The sequence below is a fragment of the Myodes glareolus genome, chromosome 25, assembly GCF_982192425.1.
Source record: "Myodes glareolus chromosome 25, mMyoGla1.1, whole genome shotgun sequence".
NCBI lineage: Eukaryota > Metazoa > Chordata > Mammalia > Rodentia > Cricetidae > Myodes > Myodes glareolus.
The window spans coordinates 37,368,053-37,386,195 of record NC_142050.1 but is presented as its reverse complement, the minus strand read 5'-3'; the positions used below and the strand labels follow the sequence as shown (position 1 = coordinate 37,386,195).

Sequence of the window (18,143 nt, the reverse complement as noted above, 5' to 3'; positions counted from 1 at the left end):
GAACCAGGTCCAGGAGTGCCCCCGGAAAGCAACATTTATCACGTGACCACTGTGACTGGCGCTCCTGCAGAGCTTTGCGGCTGGTTTGATTCCAGGGTTAGCACCTGGGCCTGGATCTGTCTTTTGTGTCCACGGCCTTCTGTTTGAAGTATGTAAATCTTGTCTGTGCGGTTCCTAAGAGGGTCAAAGCCTATACAAAACTTGGTTCCTGGGAGGACTCAGAAAACCGAGGTGTCCTGTGACTGGGAATTGCTTTGGCAGTTGTCTCTTTGGGGAGCTTCAGATAAGAGGCTTGGGTGTGGGAAAACCGACTTTCTAAGGTGTAAATTGTCTAACAATAAAAATGGTATTTGCAAAGCTACAGCCAGTCCGTTCACCAGAAGCTGATTTCCATGCTGCTCAAAGGTTAGAAATCATCCTAAAGTGACCCTGTTTCTTCCACAGATCTGTGTGAACCCAACACCTAGCACAACAGACCATATGGTGGTGTTTCTTGAACATGCTTAGATGTGTGTTTTGTGCTTATCATGATTTTATTTAATCTTTTTTTTTGGATTCCTGTTCTGAGTGTTGAAAGTATAATGAAGCATTCTTATTACCTGGTCTTGGACACCCTGCAAAAGGCGATTTGGTGGTGGCAGTGGCGTCTTCCTCCGCCTCTTTCTATTTTTGTGTATGTGTTTATCTATGTAAGTCTCGCCTGTTGTCTGTGCAGTGCCGTGGAAACCAGAAGAGGATATCGAGTCCTTTGGACTTGTAGTGGTTGAGAGTCACCATGTGGGTGCTGACCTGTCTCCTAGAGGAGCAGTCAGTGAGCCATCTCTCCAGCCCCATTTAAAAAAAAAATAATGAACTGCCTTATTTATTTAATCAATCACCTCTCCAATCCTGCTGCTGGGAATCTTTTTTTTTTTTTTGTTTCTCTGTAGCTTTGGTGCCTGTCCTGGAACTAGCTCTTGTAGACCAGAGCTGGCCTCGAACTCACAGGGAGCCGCCTGCCTCGGCTGGGATTAAAGGTGTGCCACCGCCTGGCGCTGCTGGGAATCTTAATATGCATGATTTATCTTGGTGGAGTGGCGATGGGGTGTAGAGCCGTGAATTGCATTTAATGAAACAAAAATCTAAAGCAGAATAAAGCCTCTTTTTGAAAAAAGTGGTTAGCCTTCCAATTCTTCTCAAATCGTATCTCTCACTCATTACCTCTTTCCCGCTAACATTTCTGGCTACCGTCCCCGCCCGCAAGAGCCCAGTTAAACCCGACCTGCAGACTCCGCTGCATGCAGGTGAAGCGGCACTGACGGACTACAGCTCCCGGCATGCCCCTGTACGCTCGGTCACGTGAGGTCCGGAAGCTCTGGCCACTTCGCTGGGTGAGGCGGCGGCGGGGGCTGCTGGCAGCCGAGTATAGGGGAGCTGGCAGTTCGGCGGTTCTCAGGTGCGAGTCTGCGTGCGTACGGGTGCTGGGGCCCTAGCCCGGCTGGGTGCGCGGGGAGCTTCGGGTGCCGGAGGCGCTGGCAGCTGGTGGGTGTGGCGGCGCGGGCACGGCTGGCCGCTGGACCCCTCCGGACCCCACCGGAGCTCCCGGTGCTGCCGCTGCTCGGTCCTGAGGCTTGTGTGCACCTCAGGGGGAGGAACACACCCGAGAGGGCGAGAGGAAAGGTGGCCCCAGTTCAGCCCACGCGGATCCCCCGGCCGGGGGGGGGACTTCTACCCCTCGAACCACCGGTCCCTTGGCCTTGGATCATGGGACATTTGAACTGAAGAAAAATGAAACCTAAGAAGAGGGCTCATGGTTTAGCCAGAGGAGGCCTCTTTTCAGGTAGGGTGGGAGGCTTTTGAATAGGATGCACCGAGGTCAGAGAGGAAGAACGGACTTCGTGGAGAAACTAGGCTTTTGTTTTCTAGTAACTACCAGGAATTCGGCTCTGTTACTTACTCATCTTTCTTTGACTCTTCTTATTTGCAGAGTGTGGCCTGTTCTTAATTTTGATAGGGACAACGGGAATGTGTCCACTTAGTTTTAATGTTTCCTGAAATATGTTAGGCGATGCCGTGATTACTTACTGAAATGTTTTAGAGGAAGCGTAGTTGCCCGGGCGAGCAAAACCAGACTTGTAATTAATTGCTAGCCTCTAACCATTGCTTGGTATCTTCACACACGTTTCTGTGTTTACGAAATAATCGCCGATGAAAAGAGCGCCTTTGCTTCTTTGATGGTTGGATTATTTCTTCGCCATTTGCCAGATGTTTTCTGTCTGACAGACTGCCCTAAAAAAATGCAATAAATCGTTTCATTTAATCCTTAAGTGAGGAAATTGAGCCTCAAAGAAGTGAACTAAATGGATTTGAACTTTCGTGTCAGACTCATGTGTGGTCGTTCTCTGGCTTTCAGGAGCAAGCAGGTTCAGTGTTTACTGTCTAAGGTTCTGATGGGTGCCTGTTTGTCAGTGAGGATGCCATGCCATTACAATGACCATTGGCATGGTTAGTGCTTTGTCTGGAGGAGGAAGGAGAAAGTAGTTGTCTTTGGAACGTCTCCAAAAATAGCAAATAAGGAGAATGTGGTCCTAGGAACCTTGGTATAAAAGGGTGTGGTTTTACAACCCTACCAAAGATAGCTAGGTCCTTAAACATCTGTGGTAATGAGGCAGTTTTAAGAAAAAGAAATTACTAGATTTGGTGTGTGTGTGTGTGTGTGTGTGTGTGTGTGTGTGTGTTGACAGGTGTCACGTTGTCCAGGTCACCTCCACCTCCCTGTCTAGCTGGAGATAACCTTGAACTTCTCTGGCATGCTAGGGTTGCTACTGTTTACCAGCCCATCAGGTGTAGTGTGTGCTGATCAAACACTCTACCACTGAGCTAGACCCTGCTTCTAAGGCAGGCTCCCAAATAAATGTGCACGCTGCCTGTTTTTGAGACAGGGTTTAGTTCTGTAATCCCCGCTGGTCTCAAATTTAGGCTCTTCCTGCTGGGATCATAGGAGTATACACCTGGGTAGGCTTTGAACAGAGAAGGGATGTGCATGGACTTGGTGAATAGCTTCTAGTTTGATGATGAGAGATCAGAAAGATACTGTTGAAGTGCGGAGTATTGGCACATAAACGATAGCACATAAAAGTACTGTGAAATCGCCAAACTCAGCGATCCGTCTAATGACTTTCTATCTACCAGTACTTTGAGTACCCATGAAAAAACCAGATCCTTGAGAGTCGGATGATTGCCAGTTCTGCCCATTTGAGGGTGTAAGGGAACCACACTTGTTTATAAGTTAGACTTTTCCTATCCTCAACTACATACCAGTGGGTTTAAGATGTGGTAATTCTAATTATGTATTACGCAGCCTGGCGTGTTTTCTCCTTTAACTTTCCCGCTTACACAATATGCTGTGGAGTCTGGTTAGAGCTGGATTTGAGTGTATACTTTGTCTTTCCATCTGAAAGCCACCTGGAGAGCTGGCTCTGATTATATATGCAAAGACCCTATCAGTATACTGGTGCCTTGTAGGCAGGCATTCAGCTAAAGAAATCATTGACCCTGGGCGATGGTGACATAAACCTTTAACTGCAGCATGTGGGAGGCAGAGGCAGGTGGAGCTCAGTGAGTTCAAGGCCAGCCTGGTCTAGAGAGAGTTCTGGTCAGCCAGGACTACACAGAGAAACCCTATCTCACAAATAAAGAAAGAAAGAAAAGAAAAGAAAAGAGAGAAATCATTGACAAAGTTTGTGTTTTATTTTGATGGTCTAAGTGCTCTGGGAGGTCCTGGGAATACAGCTGTGGATGTAGTACAGAGAAAGACACCATTTTTTTTTTAAAAATGGAGTTTACAGATGAACAATAAACATGTGTCACTAAAGAAGCAGAAATGGGAATGGAAACTTTTTATTTATTTATTGGTACAGGGACTTGAACCCAGGGCCTTGCATATGTATGCTTGGCAAGTCTCTGCTACTGAGCCACGTCTCGCTTTATTTTATTTTTGTTTCTGGACAGGCTCTCAGTGCTGCCCTGGCTGTCATCTGTTATTGCACTTCGTAGTCCACACTGGCCTTGAATTGGCAGCGTCCGTTGTCGGCTTTGAGTAGGTGGAACTGACCATATTTCATATTATCTCCAAGGCCAGTGCATTTCACGTTTTGAAATGATGTCTTGTTGTGATGCTGACCTTGAACCACGGGGTTCTCGAGAGCAGTCTCACCTCCACCTCCCTCCTAGCTGGGCAGTGTGCTGCAGTATCCTGCTCACGGGGTCTCACTGTGAAGCCCTGGGGTGTTGTAGGCAGGCCTAGAACTTGCTTTGTGGACCAGGCTGACCTCAAACACCTCTGCATCCTGAGTGCTGGCATTAAAGGTGACCACACCTGGCCCCAAGGGGAAGTATTTTTGTTGAGAGGTCCGAGTAGTTCTTGGGGAGGTGACATCCGAGTAATGACCCCCCCCACAAAGAGAAGACCAAGATGTTGTAAAGAACCAAGAGAAAAGCACCAAGGTCCAAAAGAGATGCCTTGGTGAGTTCAGGAGTCGGAGATGGGGGTAGGTGTAGGGAGGGGGGAGGGGGCAAGCGGACAAAGAGTAGATTGTAGTAGTCTGTAGTAGTCCTGGCAGAGGACTGGAAGCTGCTCAGCCGCCCAGTGGGGACTGGTACCATAGATAGGGATTTATTTGTTCACGTAATGGGACCTGCTCGGACTCGAGCAGCAGGTGTGTAGGTGCTGGGAAAATAGATCGCCTCTGATGGTGAGGGAGAAAAGGGGCTGGACTGTGTGCCATGTGCTTGGAAGTGTGTTTGTCTGAAGGGCACTGCTTGGGGGTGAATGCTGAGATCCAGAGTCTGCCAGAACAGGAGAGGAACTCATCAGACAGGGGTTTGGAGATGGGAGGTGGGGGTGAGAAGAGGGGGCGGCCTTACTATGAGTCTCCACCCTTTTATATCATTTGATGTTCTGCTCTGTGGTTTGTATTCGAGGCCTCTTCCCACAAAGCTCATTTGGTGAGGTCCTGATCCCCAGGTGGCAGTGCCGTTGAGAGTGATTGCATCATCAGGATGCTAACTTTATCAATAGACTAAGCTACTGCTGAATTCCTACCAAATAGGCTGTTAGGAGGTCAGTCTTGGTGGAAGGAGATCTGGGGGCCTGCCTTTGAAGGGTGACTCTTGACTTTGCCTGCTGCTTGTGGCTCCCATGCTTCCTTAGCTGCTTGCCGTGAGGAGAGCATTTCCCCTTCGCCATGTCCCTCCATCTTGACGTTCTGTCTTGCCCTAGGCCCAGAGTCGGTTGACCCAAGCGCTGAGTGCCGCCTCTGAAACTGCGAGCCAGCGTAAGTCCTTCTCTTAAGTCATTTGCATCAGATATTTGTCTCAGTGATGACCAAGCTTACCAATTGGAAAGTATAGTAAAACAACCTTCAGCCATTCCCGCCCAGTCTAAGCAGGCAGACCCCTACCAGCCCTCTGTCCCTTAGTCACACCCATTTCTTATCGGGAACTAAGACAAATACACTGGGAAGGCTCTGCAAAGACCTTCTTCTTCTTCTTCTTCTTCTTCTTCTTCTTCTTCTTCTTCTTCTTCTTCTTCTTCTTCCTCCTCCTCCTCCTCCTCCTCTTCTTCCTCCTCCTCCTCCTCCTTCTTAGTTTCTTGGAAAGTCATCCAAAGGTTGTAAGCAGTTGATTCCCCCCCCCCCCCATTTTTGATGGGGCTAATAATGAACCTGGGGCCGTACATAGTTTGTCCTTGCAACTTAATGTTAGCCTACATTATTGGTAGCAATACTGTAGCTAGCCTAGTGTTTTGGGGATAGAGTCTTTCTTCGTAGCTCAGGCTGACCTCAGAATTAACCATAGCCCCGCCTCAGCCTCCTAAGTGCTGTTCACACATGTCCTACCCTGCCTGGTGGTCAGATTAATATTGTAAGATGTAGTTTTACAGCCAGGCGGTGGTGGCGCATGCCTTTAATCCCAACACTCAGGAGACAGAGGCAGGTGGATCTCTGTGAGTTCGAGGCCAGCCTGGTCTATTAGAGCTAGCTACAGGACAGGCTCCAAAGCTACAGAGAAACCCTGTCTCGAAAAACCAAAAAAAAAAAAAAAAAGATGTAGTTTTACTAGTGTGTGAAGAATCATTTGGAGGTGCTGTGAATATATAGGGAATGAAATCCTGTTACAGTGGGCAGGGGGTAGATGAGGGCAGGTCATCTTAGGGTGGTGGCAGGGGGTTCATTGGGATATATTTTGGAGGTAAAAAGGACTGCATTTAGTAAGGGACTGGATGTGGAAGGTCAGAGAAAGGGGAAAATGAAGAATTAATCCTGTTTACTTCGTTCATCCACAGGAGGGATGCAGGTGTTATTTCTGAGGGGAGGACTCCCAGGGGAGGACTCCCAGAGGAGGAATAGAGTTGGAGGAAATGGATCCTATTTTAGGTCTGTGGAGAGATACCATGTAGTCAGTTGGAACCCTGGAGTGTTAGGGTTAGTGGCGGGAATCTGAGAAGCATTGCTCCAAAGCCACAGGACTGGGTGACAGAGCAGAGAAAGATCCTGGAAGTTTCGAAAGGGAAGGGAGAAAGCTCTCGCTGTCTCAGAGGTTGAGAAAGCGGGGTTGTTAGGGAAGTGTGGGAGGATTGCCCGACAGTGTTGCTTGCCCTTTGAGGTTTGTGGTTTGAATCTGAAGTTAGCCCGCTTGTGTGATTTTTCTCTGACAGAGCCCCGCTGTGAGGATACAGGGAAGGAAGCGGCCAGGCCTGGGAGAAGAAAAGACCCACTGGGGAGATGGCAGCTTGTAATCTGGTGAGGAAGTGCGGCAAGGGGAGGAACCTGATTGGGTGAAATGAGTGCTGGGGCTTGAAGGATGGAACTCATCCGCAAACTCATCTGCCGGAGCTAATGACAGACCTGAGCTGCACCTTTGGAGTGAGACTTCTTGGGGACACGGGGAAAGGATAAGTGAAGAAGACGTAGACTACACAGGGATTTAAGGGGGTGCTGGGGAAGGTCCCCTGAACAGGAGCTGTCCAGTGTGGGGGCCGGTGCTGGAGGGCAGAGTGGTGGGAATGAGTGGGCAGCACAGGTTTCACAGGGACCTGGTGGGAAAGCCGCTCCGGGGCAGGGTGGGCATGGACCCCTTGGGGTTTTGAAGCCGGTGGCCTGTGAGAGGAATGCTTGCTTCTTGAGCACTTGTAGAGACAGCCAGGTGTCCATCAGGATGGAGGGTTAGTTAACTCTCTCTAGGTGTTCAGAAAGCCTTATGGAAGGGTGGGCTGGGCGGTGGGGGAAGACCATGCGGGGGGGGGGGGGAATGACAGGGGTTGGGGGGCTGGAGGTGGGTGACTACTGTGGTATTGTTTCTCTTCTACCAGCCTCCCTTTTTCATTATGCTGTGGATTTTCATCAAATGTTACTAATACAGAACATTTTCACTTACAAATGCTTATGTTTTATTTACTTATTGAGATAGTGTCTGCTGTGTAATAGCCCAGGCTGGCTCAGTGGCTCACTATGCCCAGCACAAGATACCTTTAAAGGGTTACTGAATTTGGGTTGGAACAGACTATAACTATCTCTATAGAAGTGAAATTGTGGATCATACTTATAAACCCAGCACCAGGGGAGAACAGCTGAGGCAGGAGGATTGCTTCAAGTTCCAGACCAGCCTGGGCTACAGAATGAGACTATGTTTAAAGAAAAATGCAGTGGAATTTTAGGAGTAACAATGTAACAAGTTAGGGGAATGTGGTATCCCAAAGCAGCATCATGTAGGGCGACATTGTCTCCAGATGTGTGGCGGGGTAAAACCATCTAGTAACAGCATTCATAGTGCACTTGTGTTCTGTTTTGCTGAGCATGCATGTGTGTGTGCGTGCATGCATACACACATACACACACAGAGTACATATATTGAGGCCAGAAAACAACTTCCCTTTTGCCTTGGCTGGGTTTCGAGGATTGAGTCAGGTGGTCATCTTGGTCAAAGGTGCCTTTACCTGCTGAGCCATCTTGCTGTTTTATAAATTTTTTTTATAAAACTACTTTTAATAATTTTTATAAATTAACTCTTTATTGTGTGTATGCATGATGTGTATGTGTCTGCTTCGGCGTGTCACAGCGTGCATGTGGAGGTCAGAGGACATCTTTGTGAGATTGGCTCACCTTCCCTTCACCTTTATGAGGGTTCCAGGAATGGAATTCAGGTCACTAGGCTTGTTCAGTCAGTGTCCTGTCTGCTGAGACATCTTGCTCCAAAGTACTATGTAATTTGTATATGTGTGTGTGTGTGTATTCTTTTTTTTGAAAAATACTGTTTTTAATGGCCTTCCAGGGTAGGAGAAAAGCCTCATTATAAAAATCACATTGCTTAGTGATTGTGAACTTGCTTTAAAATGCAGTGGGTTTAGGATCTGATTGATGATAGAGGCCTGTGTTTTATTTTGATGTACTGCAGGGGATTGAGCCCAGGGCCTTTGTATGTCAGGCAAGCCCTCTTCTACTCTGCTGTAGTTTCCATTCCTGATCTTTTCTTTTCTATTAGTTGTGTAGCCCTGGCTGCCTTGGAGCTCTCTGTGTAAACCAGGTTGGACTTGATCTGCCTGCCTCGCTTCTGAGTGCTGGGATAAAAGGTGTGGCCCACCAGCTTGAGCTACTAGCCCCTGCCCAAGACCTTATTATGTTTTTAGGTTTTTATTTATTTATATTTTATGTGCATTGGTGTTATGCCTTCATGTATGTCTGGGTGAGGGTGTCAGGTCCCCTGGAACTGGAGTTACAGACAGCTATGAGCTGCCATGTGGGTGATGGGAATTGAAACTGGAGCTTCTGGAAGAACAGTCCATGCTCTTAACACCACTGAAACCCAGCCCCAAAACCTTATTTTTAATATGTGTGTGTGTGTGAGGTGAGAGACCTTTTTGTTTTATTTATTTATTTTTCTGTTGTTTTTTTATTTGTTTGAGACAGGATTTCTCTGTGTATCCCTGGCTGCCTTGGAACTTGTTACTGTAGACCAGGCTAGCCTTGAACTCAGAGATCCACCTGCCTCTGCCTCCCTAATGCTGGGATTAAAGGAGTGGGGCACTACTGCTGGCAACATTTTACTCCAGGTCTAGGGTGTATGGCATCCTTACACAGACACACATGCAGGCAAAACCCCAGTATACATTAAAAAAACAAAAAAGAATGTCTTAACTTTGTGGCATCCTCACATAGAAAGAAGGAAAAGGAAGGAAATACTTAAACACAATAAAGATATAAATTGAGCTTTATTAATTGTAGCAGAACTGGCTAGATTTGAAAGACAGTAGCCACAGCCAGTGTGTGTTCACAGTGTTGCCATGGTGAAAGCAAAATGTGCTGACATCCAGACTTGGCGGAGACCCCCGTGTTCAAGGGCCCCAGCTCCCATCTGAGTGGAAGCCGTCTTGGCTACGGAGGATGTATGTGCACAGTGTTCTTTTTAATTATTGTAATTACATAGGACCAAATGCTATAATAGTGTTCATTTCAAGTGGCAGTCTGCCAACAGCAGGTGACTGTTTAAAACTGTTTTCCCCATATGCTTATTAAGACTTCTCGGTTTCCTCTCCATGGCTTAGGATAAAGTGGTTAAAATCCACATGGTCTCAGATATCTCAGTAAATACATACATATATACATACACACATACATATAGAGAAGTATTCATGTGGCTCTGGATTATACAACTATTACTGCTAAAGCAATAGTAATCTCAGCTTGTTGAGCTTTAATGTAGTGATTCACTCACTCACTCACACTGTGTGGGGGGAATGGTGCACATGTGTCGGTGTAAGAGGGTAACTTGAAGGAGGGAGTTGGTGCTGTACTCTCTGTGTGGGTCTTGAAGTTCCAACTCAGATCCTCAGGCTTGGCGGCATGTGCTCTGACTGAGCCATCGTGTTGGCTCTAGCTTACTTATTACTACATTTTACGTTTTTATATCTTACGTTCTTAACAGTGTTTTGAGGTGGAATGTGTTCAGGTAGAAGGACTGTTTTCTTTGCTTCTTTTTTCTCTTAGGTACTCCCAGGCAGGTCGTCTAGAACTTACTGTATACCAAGGGTGACCTTAAATAATAATAATAATAATAATAATAATAATAATAATAATAATAATAATAATAATTCTTTTTATGAGATGAAATTGTGATTATTCATTGACTGGTCATAAACCTACTAATTCAGATTTCACAAAATTTGTTTCAGATAGATTGGGTTATCATTCTGTCTGTTTCTGTCTGTCTGTCTTTCTGTCGTGTGTGTGTGTGTGTGTGTGTGTGTGTGTGTTTGCGACAGGGCTCCTGTAGCCCAGGCTGACCTCAAACTCACTTGGTAGCTGAGAATGACCTGAGCTAACTTGATTCTTCTGCCTCAGCTTCCCAAGTGCTGGCTTTAGAGACTTCTGCCAATAGGTCTGCTTTTTGCTTGGACAAAATGTCAATAATGTACCTTTGTCTTTCCAGAAAGAAGTGGTGTAATTGATAACTCTGAAGACTGAGGCCGGGGTGAAGAGGGAGGCGGAGGAGCATGGCCTGGCCACGATTTCTGCAGCAGGGGTCCCTGCTCGCCAGCTTCAGCCATCACCATGTCGCCGTGTTCCTGCTCACTTTCTTCAGGTAGTGGCTTCCCGACTCTCGTCTTCTGATGAGTGGTGCTGCACCAGAGTCCAGTATGCTGGCTGACGCGGGCTTCCGTCTGTACTTGATTTGTTTTGTTTCAGTTTTGGTGCGTGGCACGGAACTCATGGCTGCGAGCTTGCTGAGTGCATGCTGTGTTACCGAGCTACGCCTCTCGCCCTCAGCTGTGCTTTTCTCCCCTGAGTGTTTAATGGCATTCTCATAAGTCAAAGTTTTTGAGATAGGGTCTCATTGTATAGCTCTGGTTGTACTGGAACTTGCTACGTAGATCAGGCTGACCTTGAACTCACAGAGATCCACCTGCCTCTACCTCCCGAGGGCTGGAATTGAAGGTGTGCGCCACCACCACCTGGCTAGCATCAAGTGTTTTTATCTACTGAGCCAGCTTCCAGCTCATATAATTCAATTTTAACGTTTTATTTTAATTAATTTCTGTGGTGATGGAAATGAAATCATAGCATTTTATTTGTGCTTATCCTGTACTTGACCCTCGAGCAGCACATTTTGTTTTGTGGCTCTTAATTATTTTTTTTTGTAACGTTATATATAGAACTCAGTCCTTGCATGTAATTCTAAGCTGAGTTCCTGAGCTTCATTTCCACTTTTATTTTTATCGAGACCAGGTGTATATATTTGTGGTTTCAAGGCTAGCCTGATTGTGTGTGTGTGTGTGTGTGTGTGTGTGTCCTGCTACCTCTGTCCTTGTATTATAGATGTGCATTCTGATATCCCCGTTGTACTTTGTTGATAACTTTAGGATAGTGGTTCTCAAGGTCATTTTGCTCTCTAGGGGTTATTTGACAGTTTTGTGACATTTTGATTGTCCTGATGGAGGTTTACTATTTTCATTTAGTGTCAGAGACCAGGTGTGCTGCAAATGTTCAACCTTGACAGAGAACTTGTTGATATACAATGTTGCAGATGTTGAGAAACCCCAGTCTGACATCAGGGGCTCTCTGTTGAAAGATGTACGGAGTCTCTGAGAGCAGCAAAGATGAGAGGGATGTTGTCAGGAATTTGGGTAACTCCTGTGAAACTTGAGGTTTAGCAGCCCCGAGCTAGTCTGCATGACTGGAGGAGTTGTCTGTGTTTATGGTTCTATAGTCCTAAGTGACGTTTTTAGTAACATTTAATTATCGCGGGTGCCCTCTGCCATGGCGTGAGAGTGGAGGTCAGAGGACAAGGTCTTGGAGACGGTCCTCACCTTTTACCACGTGTGCCCTAGGGATTGAATTTAGGCTGTCAGGCTTGGAGCCAGGTCCCTTTAGCCACTGAGTCATCCCACCAGCCCTATTAGTCTTTATTGAAAACACTATACATGTTATTTTGTGACGTTGGTGTCTTGCCTGCATGGATGTCTGCGTGAGGCGTTGAATCCCCTGGAACTGGAGTTACATACAGTTGTGAGCTGCCATGTGGGTGCTGGAAATCGAAACCAGGTCCTCTGGAAGAACAACCAGTGCTCTTGCCTGCCTTCCTTTGGTTTTTGCTGAGCGCTGTTTTCTTTGCTTCTCACCCAGTTCTGTTTGCTCTCTGTGTTTTGCAGCTATTCGCTGCTCCACGCGTCAAGAAAAACGTTCAGCAACGTCAAAGTCAGTATTTCCAAGCAGTGGACCCCAAGTGCTTTTAACACATCCATTCACCTGCCTGCAGAGGTACGCGGAGCGCTGGGATGGGGCTAAGAAGGGCCCCCCATGTCCACCCTTAAGCGATTCCTAAGTTCTTTTCACATCATCTGATCAGGACTTGGAAAGAACTTACTGTGTCTGAGCTCCAGACTGTTGTAAGTTCAGAACCTTCAGATTCAGCCCAGGTACCTAACCCAACACTGCATTTCTCCCTGCTGGGAATTCACGCAGCTCTGGTCATTGAGTTCTGCAAGTGCTGTGTGCATTTCTCCCTTTGATTTATTTATTTATTTTTCATTTTTTAGTTTTTATTCTAGTCTTGCCCCTTTCCCTCCTCTCTTCCTCCCTCTCCTCTCCTTTCTCTCTCCTCTTCTTCCTTTTTTTTAAATTTTTTTGAGACAAGGTCTTTATGTAGTAGCCCTGGCTGGCTTAGGACTCACTCTGAAGACCAGGCTGGCCACGAATACACTGCCTGCCTCTGCCTCCCAAGTGCTAGGATTAAAGGTGTGCGCACCACTGCCTGGCTTCTTCTTTTTGGAGACAGGGTTTCTCTGTGTAGTCTGGCTGCTCTGGAACTTACTCTGTAGACCAGGCTGGCCTCAAACTCACAGAGATCCGCCTGTCTCTGCCTCCGGAGTGCTAGGATTAAAGGTGTGCGCCACCACCGCCAGGCAAGTACCCTTAACTAGTGAACCATCTCTCCAGCCCCCCCTACCCATTTTCTGCCTAAATTTTGCTTTCCCCTTTGGGGTGAGATAAATACCTTTTTCTTTTTTTTTTTTATTCTATTTTTATTTATTTATTTATTTATTTTTAATATTTATTTATTTATTATGTATACAATATTCTGTCTGCATGTATGCCTGAAGGTCAGAAGAGGGCACCAGACCTCATTACAAATGGTTGTGAGCCACCATGTGGTTGCTGGGAATTGAACTCAGGACCTTTGGAAGAGCAGGCAGTGCTCTTAACCTCTGAGCCATCTCTCCAGCCCTTTTTTTTTTTTAAAGATTTATTTATTTATTATGTATACAACATTCTGTCTTCATATTTGCCCGCACGCCAGAGGAGGGCGCCAGATCTCATTACAGATGGTTGTGAGCCACCCTGTGGTTGCTGGGAATTGAACTCAGGATCTCTGGAAGAGCAGCCAGTGCTCTTAACCGCTGAGCCATCTCTCCAGCCCCTACCTTTTTCTTTTTTTAGAAAAAGAATGAATTTTATTTATTTGTATGTTTTGAGTGTTCTTTCAGGTGTTTGCTCTTTTCCTTCCACCATATGGGTCCTAGATTTTGAAGCCCTTGCCTCATTTCTTTTGTTTGGGCAAAACATCTTTGGCTCCTCCAGCTGTAGTTTGGTGACACTTGAGCTCTCAGTGTGGGGCTCAGCTTCATATCCAGAAATCTGGGATTTGTATTTTGGGATTCTGGGTTGGCAGGTCCCTAGACCACCCCAGGTGTGATTGGTTAGTGGGGACTTAGAGCACGCAGCATGTGGGCTTTACTGCAGGGAAAGGACAGGAAGTGAATTAGCAAACGGAAAAGTGCCCAGCGTGAAGCCCGCAGGAAACCACACAGTGTCTCTCTTTTTCTAGTTTTTAACAAGAGCCGTGAATTGCTGTCTACCAGGGTTTTTATTGGGGCTGGTCACACAGGCGTCCTCTGTGTAGCACACTGAAATTCCAGAGTCTTGGGAAAGCAGGGTTCAGGATTGCTGGGTGCAGAGAGTGGGTACTTTCTGGGAAACGGTGGGAGTCCTCCCTCGTCTGGTTAGGGTGATCTGATGTTTAGGGGTCAGCCTTGTGATCTGGCTTCACTAAGAGCCGCCTTGGGCCTGGTGGACTCTTTATGGTGGTGAGCACTCACATTGTTAGCTCTTATGGGACAGTGTCGACTCTTTTGCCTGCTTGCTGCTTAATCCATCCGTCCTGGTGCTGGGATCGAATCCAGGATCTCATCTGCACTAGGCAAGTGCCCCGCTACTGGGTTTCACCCCAGCCCTTTAGGCTGATGTCACAGTAGGCGGTGCTATTGTTTCTCTGCAGAACTGCTGATTTTGCAGTCTGGATTGATTGACCGGCTTCAGGGCTCCACAGAAGTCAGGCTCTGGTGTGCCATGTAGAGTTCTGAGTTTCTTTACAGGCCCAGCCTGTTGATGCCCACACTGTGACCCAGGGCAGAAACTGGGAAACTAATTTAAATCAAGCTTTTTTCCTGAGTTATACCACCAGCCCCAGGATTTTACCTTCTGTTAAATTATAGTATTTTGGGTGGTTGAGAGCACTGACAGCTCTTCCAGAGGACCTGGGTTTAATTCCCAGCACCCGTATGTCAGCTCACAATGGTCCGTAACTCCACTTCCAAAGGACCATTGTGGCAAAACACCAATGCCCATAAAATTAAAAGTTTAATAAAAATGTTCACCAGGCGGTGGTGGCGCACGCCTTTAATCCCAGCACTCAGGAGGCAGAGGCAGGCAGATCTCTGTGAGTTCCAGGCCATCCTGGTCTACAAGACCTAGTTCCAGGACAGGCTCCAAAGCTACAGAGAAACCCCATCTCAAAAACCAAAAAAAAAAAAAAAAAAGGGTTCGGTACGTTTGGTTTGGAAAGATAAGATGAACGCAGTTAGGAGCACTTGTCCCCACAGAGGACCTGAGCTGGGGTCTCGTCACCCCTGCCAGGCAGCTCAGTCACTGGGAATCTCATTTTCAGGGGCTCCGATGCATCTGCACGCCATAGTGTCTGGAGTTCACTTTCTCCTTTCACCATTGGGCCTTGGGGGTTGAACCCAGGTGGTCTGGATTATACCTGTCATCTGCCTTGCTGACTCCAAAACTAAATCTTAAAAAATAATGCCACTGACAAAAGAAGTTTCTCTTTAATATTCTGAAGTACGCAGTCTAACCACTGCTCTAGCCCTCAAGCAGCAGAGCTGTGTCCTGCCCAAAATGCTCCGGCCTTCATTTGGAGTCCGGTCTTCCTGCAGTTCCAGCTCCAGGCAGCGGCTGATCTGGGAAGCTGTTTTTGTTCTATTTTTTTTATTAATTAATTAAAAAAAATTTATGTGTATGAGTGTTATGCTTGCATGTGTGCACGTGTGTGCCTGTTTCCAGCTGAGGCCAGAAGAGGGCGTCAGGTTCTCGGGAACTGGATTTATGGGTGGTTGTGTGCCACCATGTGGGTGCTGGGAATAGAACCTGCTCTTGACCTCTGAACCGTTTCTCCAGCCCCAGGGAGTCTTTTTTAAAGTATATAAAACATGACTTTCCTAGATGGAAGTGCGTGCAGGTTCTAATTACTGCATATTTAATTCAGCCAGAATTTATTTCTTCTAAATGCTTGTGTTTGGACACACAGCCTAGTCTTATTACTGAAATGACTTAGTCACCAGCGTCTCAGAGTTTTGACTGAAGAGAAAGGGTTACTAAGGAACATCCTCAATGCGCTAGAAGTAGCAGTGGGTCCCTGTCAGAGCTGGCCTTTTGCAAGTGTGTAGCTTTTCACACGGGGGCTCTGATGTTGTGTGCCCCTTTCCATGACTGTTTCTTTGCCAGAGGTCACTCCCTGCTTGTCACCTCCAGGCTTAGGTGGGCTGTGTGGGAGGGAGATGGGCGCAGGTGGCTGGGAAGTGTGAAGCACTAAGGAGTGACTTGTCCTGGTCCTGTGTTTCTGCAGACCTGGAGCAGCAACCATTTGTTTCCCAGCACAGAGGAAGCTACTCTTTTCCTTGGAACACTAGATACTGTTTTCTTGTTCTCCTATGCTGTGGTAAGTTTTAAAATTATGGAGGGTTTTTTTTTGTCTGTTTGTTTTTGTTTTTTAAATAACTACTTAAATTTTTGTTTTGTTTCGTTTTTTTAAGACAGCCCTGACTGTGTAGCCCTGACTGTCCTGAAAGTCACTCTCTACAGAGTGGCTTTGAACTCAAGTTCCACCTGCCTCTGTTTCCTGAGTGCTGAGATTAAACGTGTGTGTCACCACTGAATGGCCGAAAATTTATTTTTTTTAATGTGTCTTTATTCATGTGTATGAACATTTGCCTGCATGTATGTCTGTACACCACATATGTGCTTGATGTCTGTAGAGGCGAAACAGGGCATCAGATTCCCCAAAACCAGGCTTACAGACAGCTTTGATCCACCATGTGAGTTCTGGGAGTGAAACCCTGGAAGAGCAACCAGTGCTCCTAACCACCGAGCCATCTTTCTAGCCCCAAATTGATTCTTTCTGTTGATTTGCCTTTCCTTCTGTGGCCTCCAGGCATGGTGCTCTCTGGAGCAGTATGGAACCAGTTGGTCCCCTCATCTGAAAGAGAGCTGAGAGTTTTTTATAGCCCTCTTCCTCACAAATCGCACAAGGCCTCCTGTGGCCTTTGTAGAGCAGAGTCCAATGCCTGTGTGCTGTGCGTCCAGCGTGCAGGGACGAACACTCACTGTCACGTTTTGTCCTCTAAGGATTCTCTGTTATTCAGGCAGCTGGTTTATCAGAATTAGTTGGTCCTGTGTCCATTTATGTTTGAAGTCAAGACTGTGACTCATTTTAGACTTTTGTGGCGGAAACCTAAGGTGTGTTGCCCTTAAGGTATTTAGTTCCTGCTGGGCACTGGGAGGAGAGGAAAGTAGCCACTTGTGCCTGCCGTTGGCCATTGCCCTCCTAGCCTTCCCGTCCTCCTTGCTTTGTGAGGCCCTGAAATCAAAGGAACGTGCAGCAGTGTGCAGCACAGCTCCTGTCCTGTGCCTCACAAGATCCCAGCCAGACTGCACGTGTGGGAACACTTCTGTTCTTGTTTGTTTGTTTTTGTTTTTCGAGACAGGGTTTCTCTGTAGCTTTGGAGCCTGTCCTGGAACCCGTTCTGTAGATCAGGCTGGCATTGAACTCACAGAGATTCGCCTGCCTCTGCCTCCCGAGTGCTGGGATTAAAGGCGGGTGCCACTACCACCCAGCGTGGGGACACACTTTAACCCCAAGTGCAAATGGTTTGGAGAATCCTGCAGGAAGCCTCAGGACCACTGTTTAATCGAGTTCATCCAGAAAATGGAACATACCTGGGGGCTTGTTCTGTCTTTTCCTGCAGAACGTTTGCAGTGTAATGTTTGCTGAGGTTTTGCCATCCATAGACAGGGTAGAGGTGTGAGTGAGGTTGGACTTTTCCAGTTACCTCTCTATGGTTTGCCTCGTTTGTAATATGCACTTCCAGTTCAGATGTTGCTATGTAGTCATCAAATGGAGTGCTTTCTCTTTAGGGCCTCTTCATCAGTGGCGTCATTGGGGACCGGCTGAATTTGCGATGGGTGCTGTCTTTTGGCATGTGCTCCTCTGCGTTTGTGGTAAGTTGAAGATTTTTATGGTGATAGTGGTTATTACTGGGCTGTCCAGATGGCTTACAGGTAAGAAGAGCTTGCTGTACAAATCTGATGACCTGAGTTCAATCCTCTGATCCCACAGTGGGTGGAGAGACACGCCGAAAAGTTGCCCTCTGACCCCCACGAGGACACTCTGGCATGTGTGTACCCCAAGTACATATGTGTACTTGCATATCATAAACATAAGCACAAATAATGAATAAAATTTAAAAACACACAGCTACTGCTATTTTGATCAGATGGTCGAGAATCATAGCTAACCCTTTCTTCTGCATCTAGCGTGGAGGAATGAGGCTGGTCTTCGTGCTGTCTGTCATCCTGTGTGTCTGTCATCATCTGTGTTTCATGTCGACGGATCTTTTTACAGCAAGAACCCTGCCGTCCTTCCTTCATTCCCATAGTCTGAATAAACAGCACGGTATTGGGGCTCTCTGGAGCCTGGTCCCTGGTTGCCTGCCAGTCACGCTTGCTTGCCTGCCCTGACTGTTGACAAACTTACCCCGTTCTGATTCC

At 46.9% G+C, this 18,143-nt stretch overlaps 1 protein-coding gene across 3 annotated transcripts in view; it reads left to right on the top strand.

The window, feature by feature from the left end:
* Positions 1-1,337: 1,337 nt before the first annotated feature.
* The window catches only part of Slc37a3 (solute carrier family 37 member 3), a 39,981-nt gene continuing 23,175 nt past the window's right edge, over positions 1,338-18,143 (top strand). For 2 of the 3 annotated variants that reach the window (XM_087901815.1, XM_087901817.1), the window contains exons 1-7: positions 1,338-1,435; positions 5,261-5,315; positions 6,698-6,782; positions 10,465-10,617; positions 12,185-12,293; positions 15,943-16,035; positions 17,511-17,594. In XM_087901815.1, coding sequence (XP_087757941.1) covers positions 10,529-10,617; positions 12,185-12,293; positions 15,943-16,035; positions 17,511-17,594 — 375 coding nt within the window. In that variant the 5' untranslated portion in view covers positions 1,338-1,435; positions 5,261-5,315; positions 6,698-6,782; positions 10,465-10,528. The remainder of the gene's footprint in view (positions 1,436-5,260; positions 5,316-6,697; positions 6,783-10,464; positions 10,618-12,184; positions 12,294-15,942; positions 16,036-17,510; positions 17,595-18,143) is intronic. The other variant, XM_087901816.1, reaches the window with a different exon arrangement.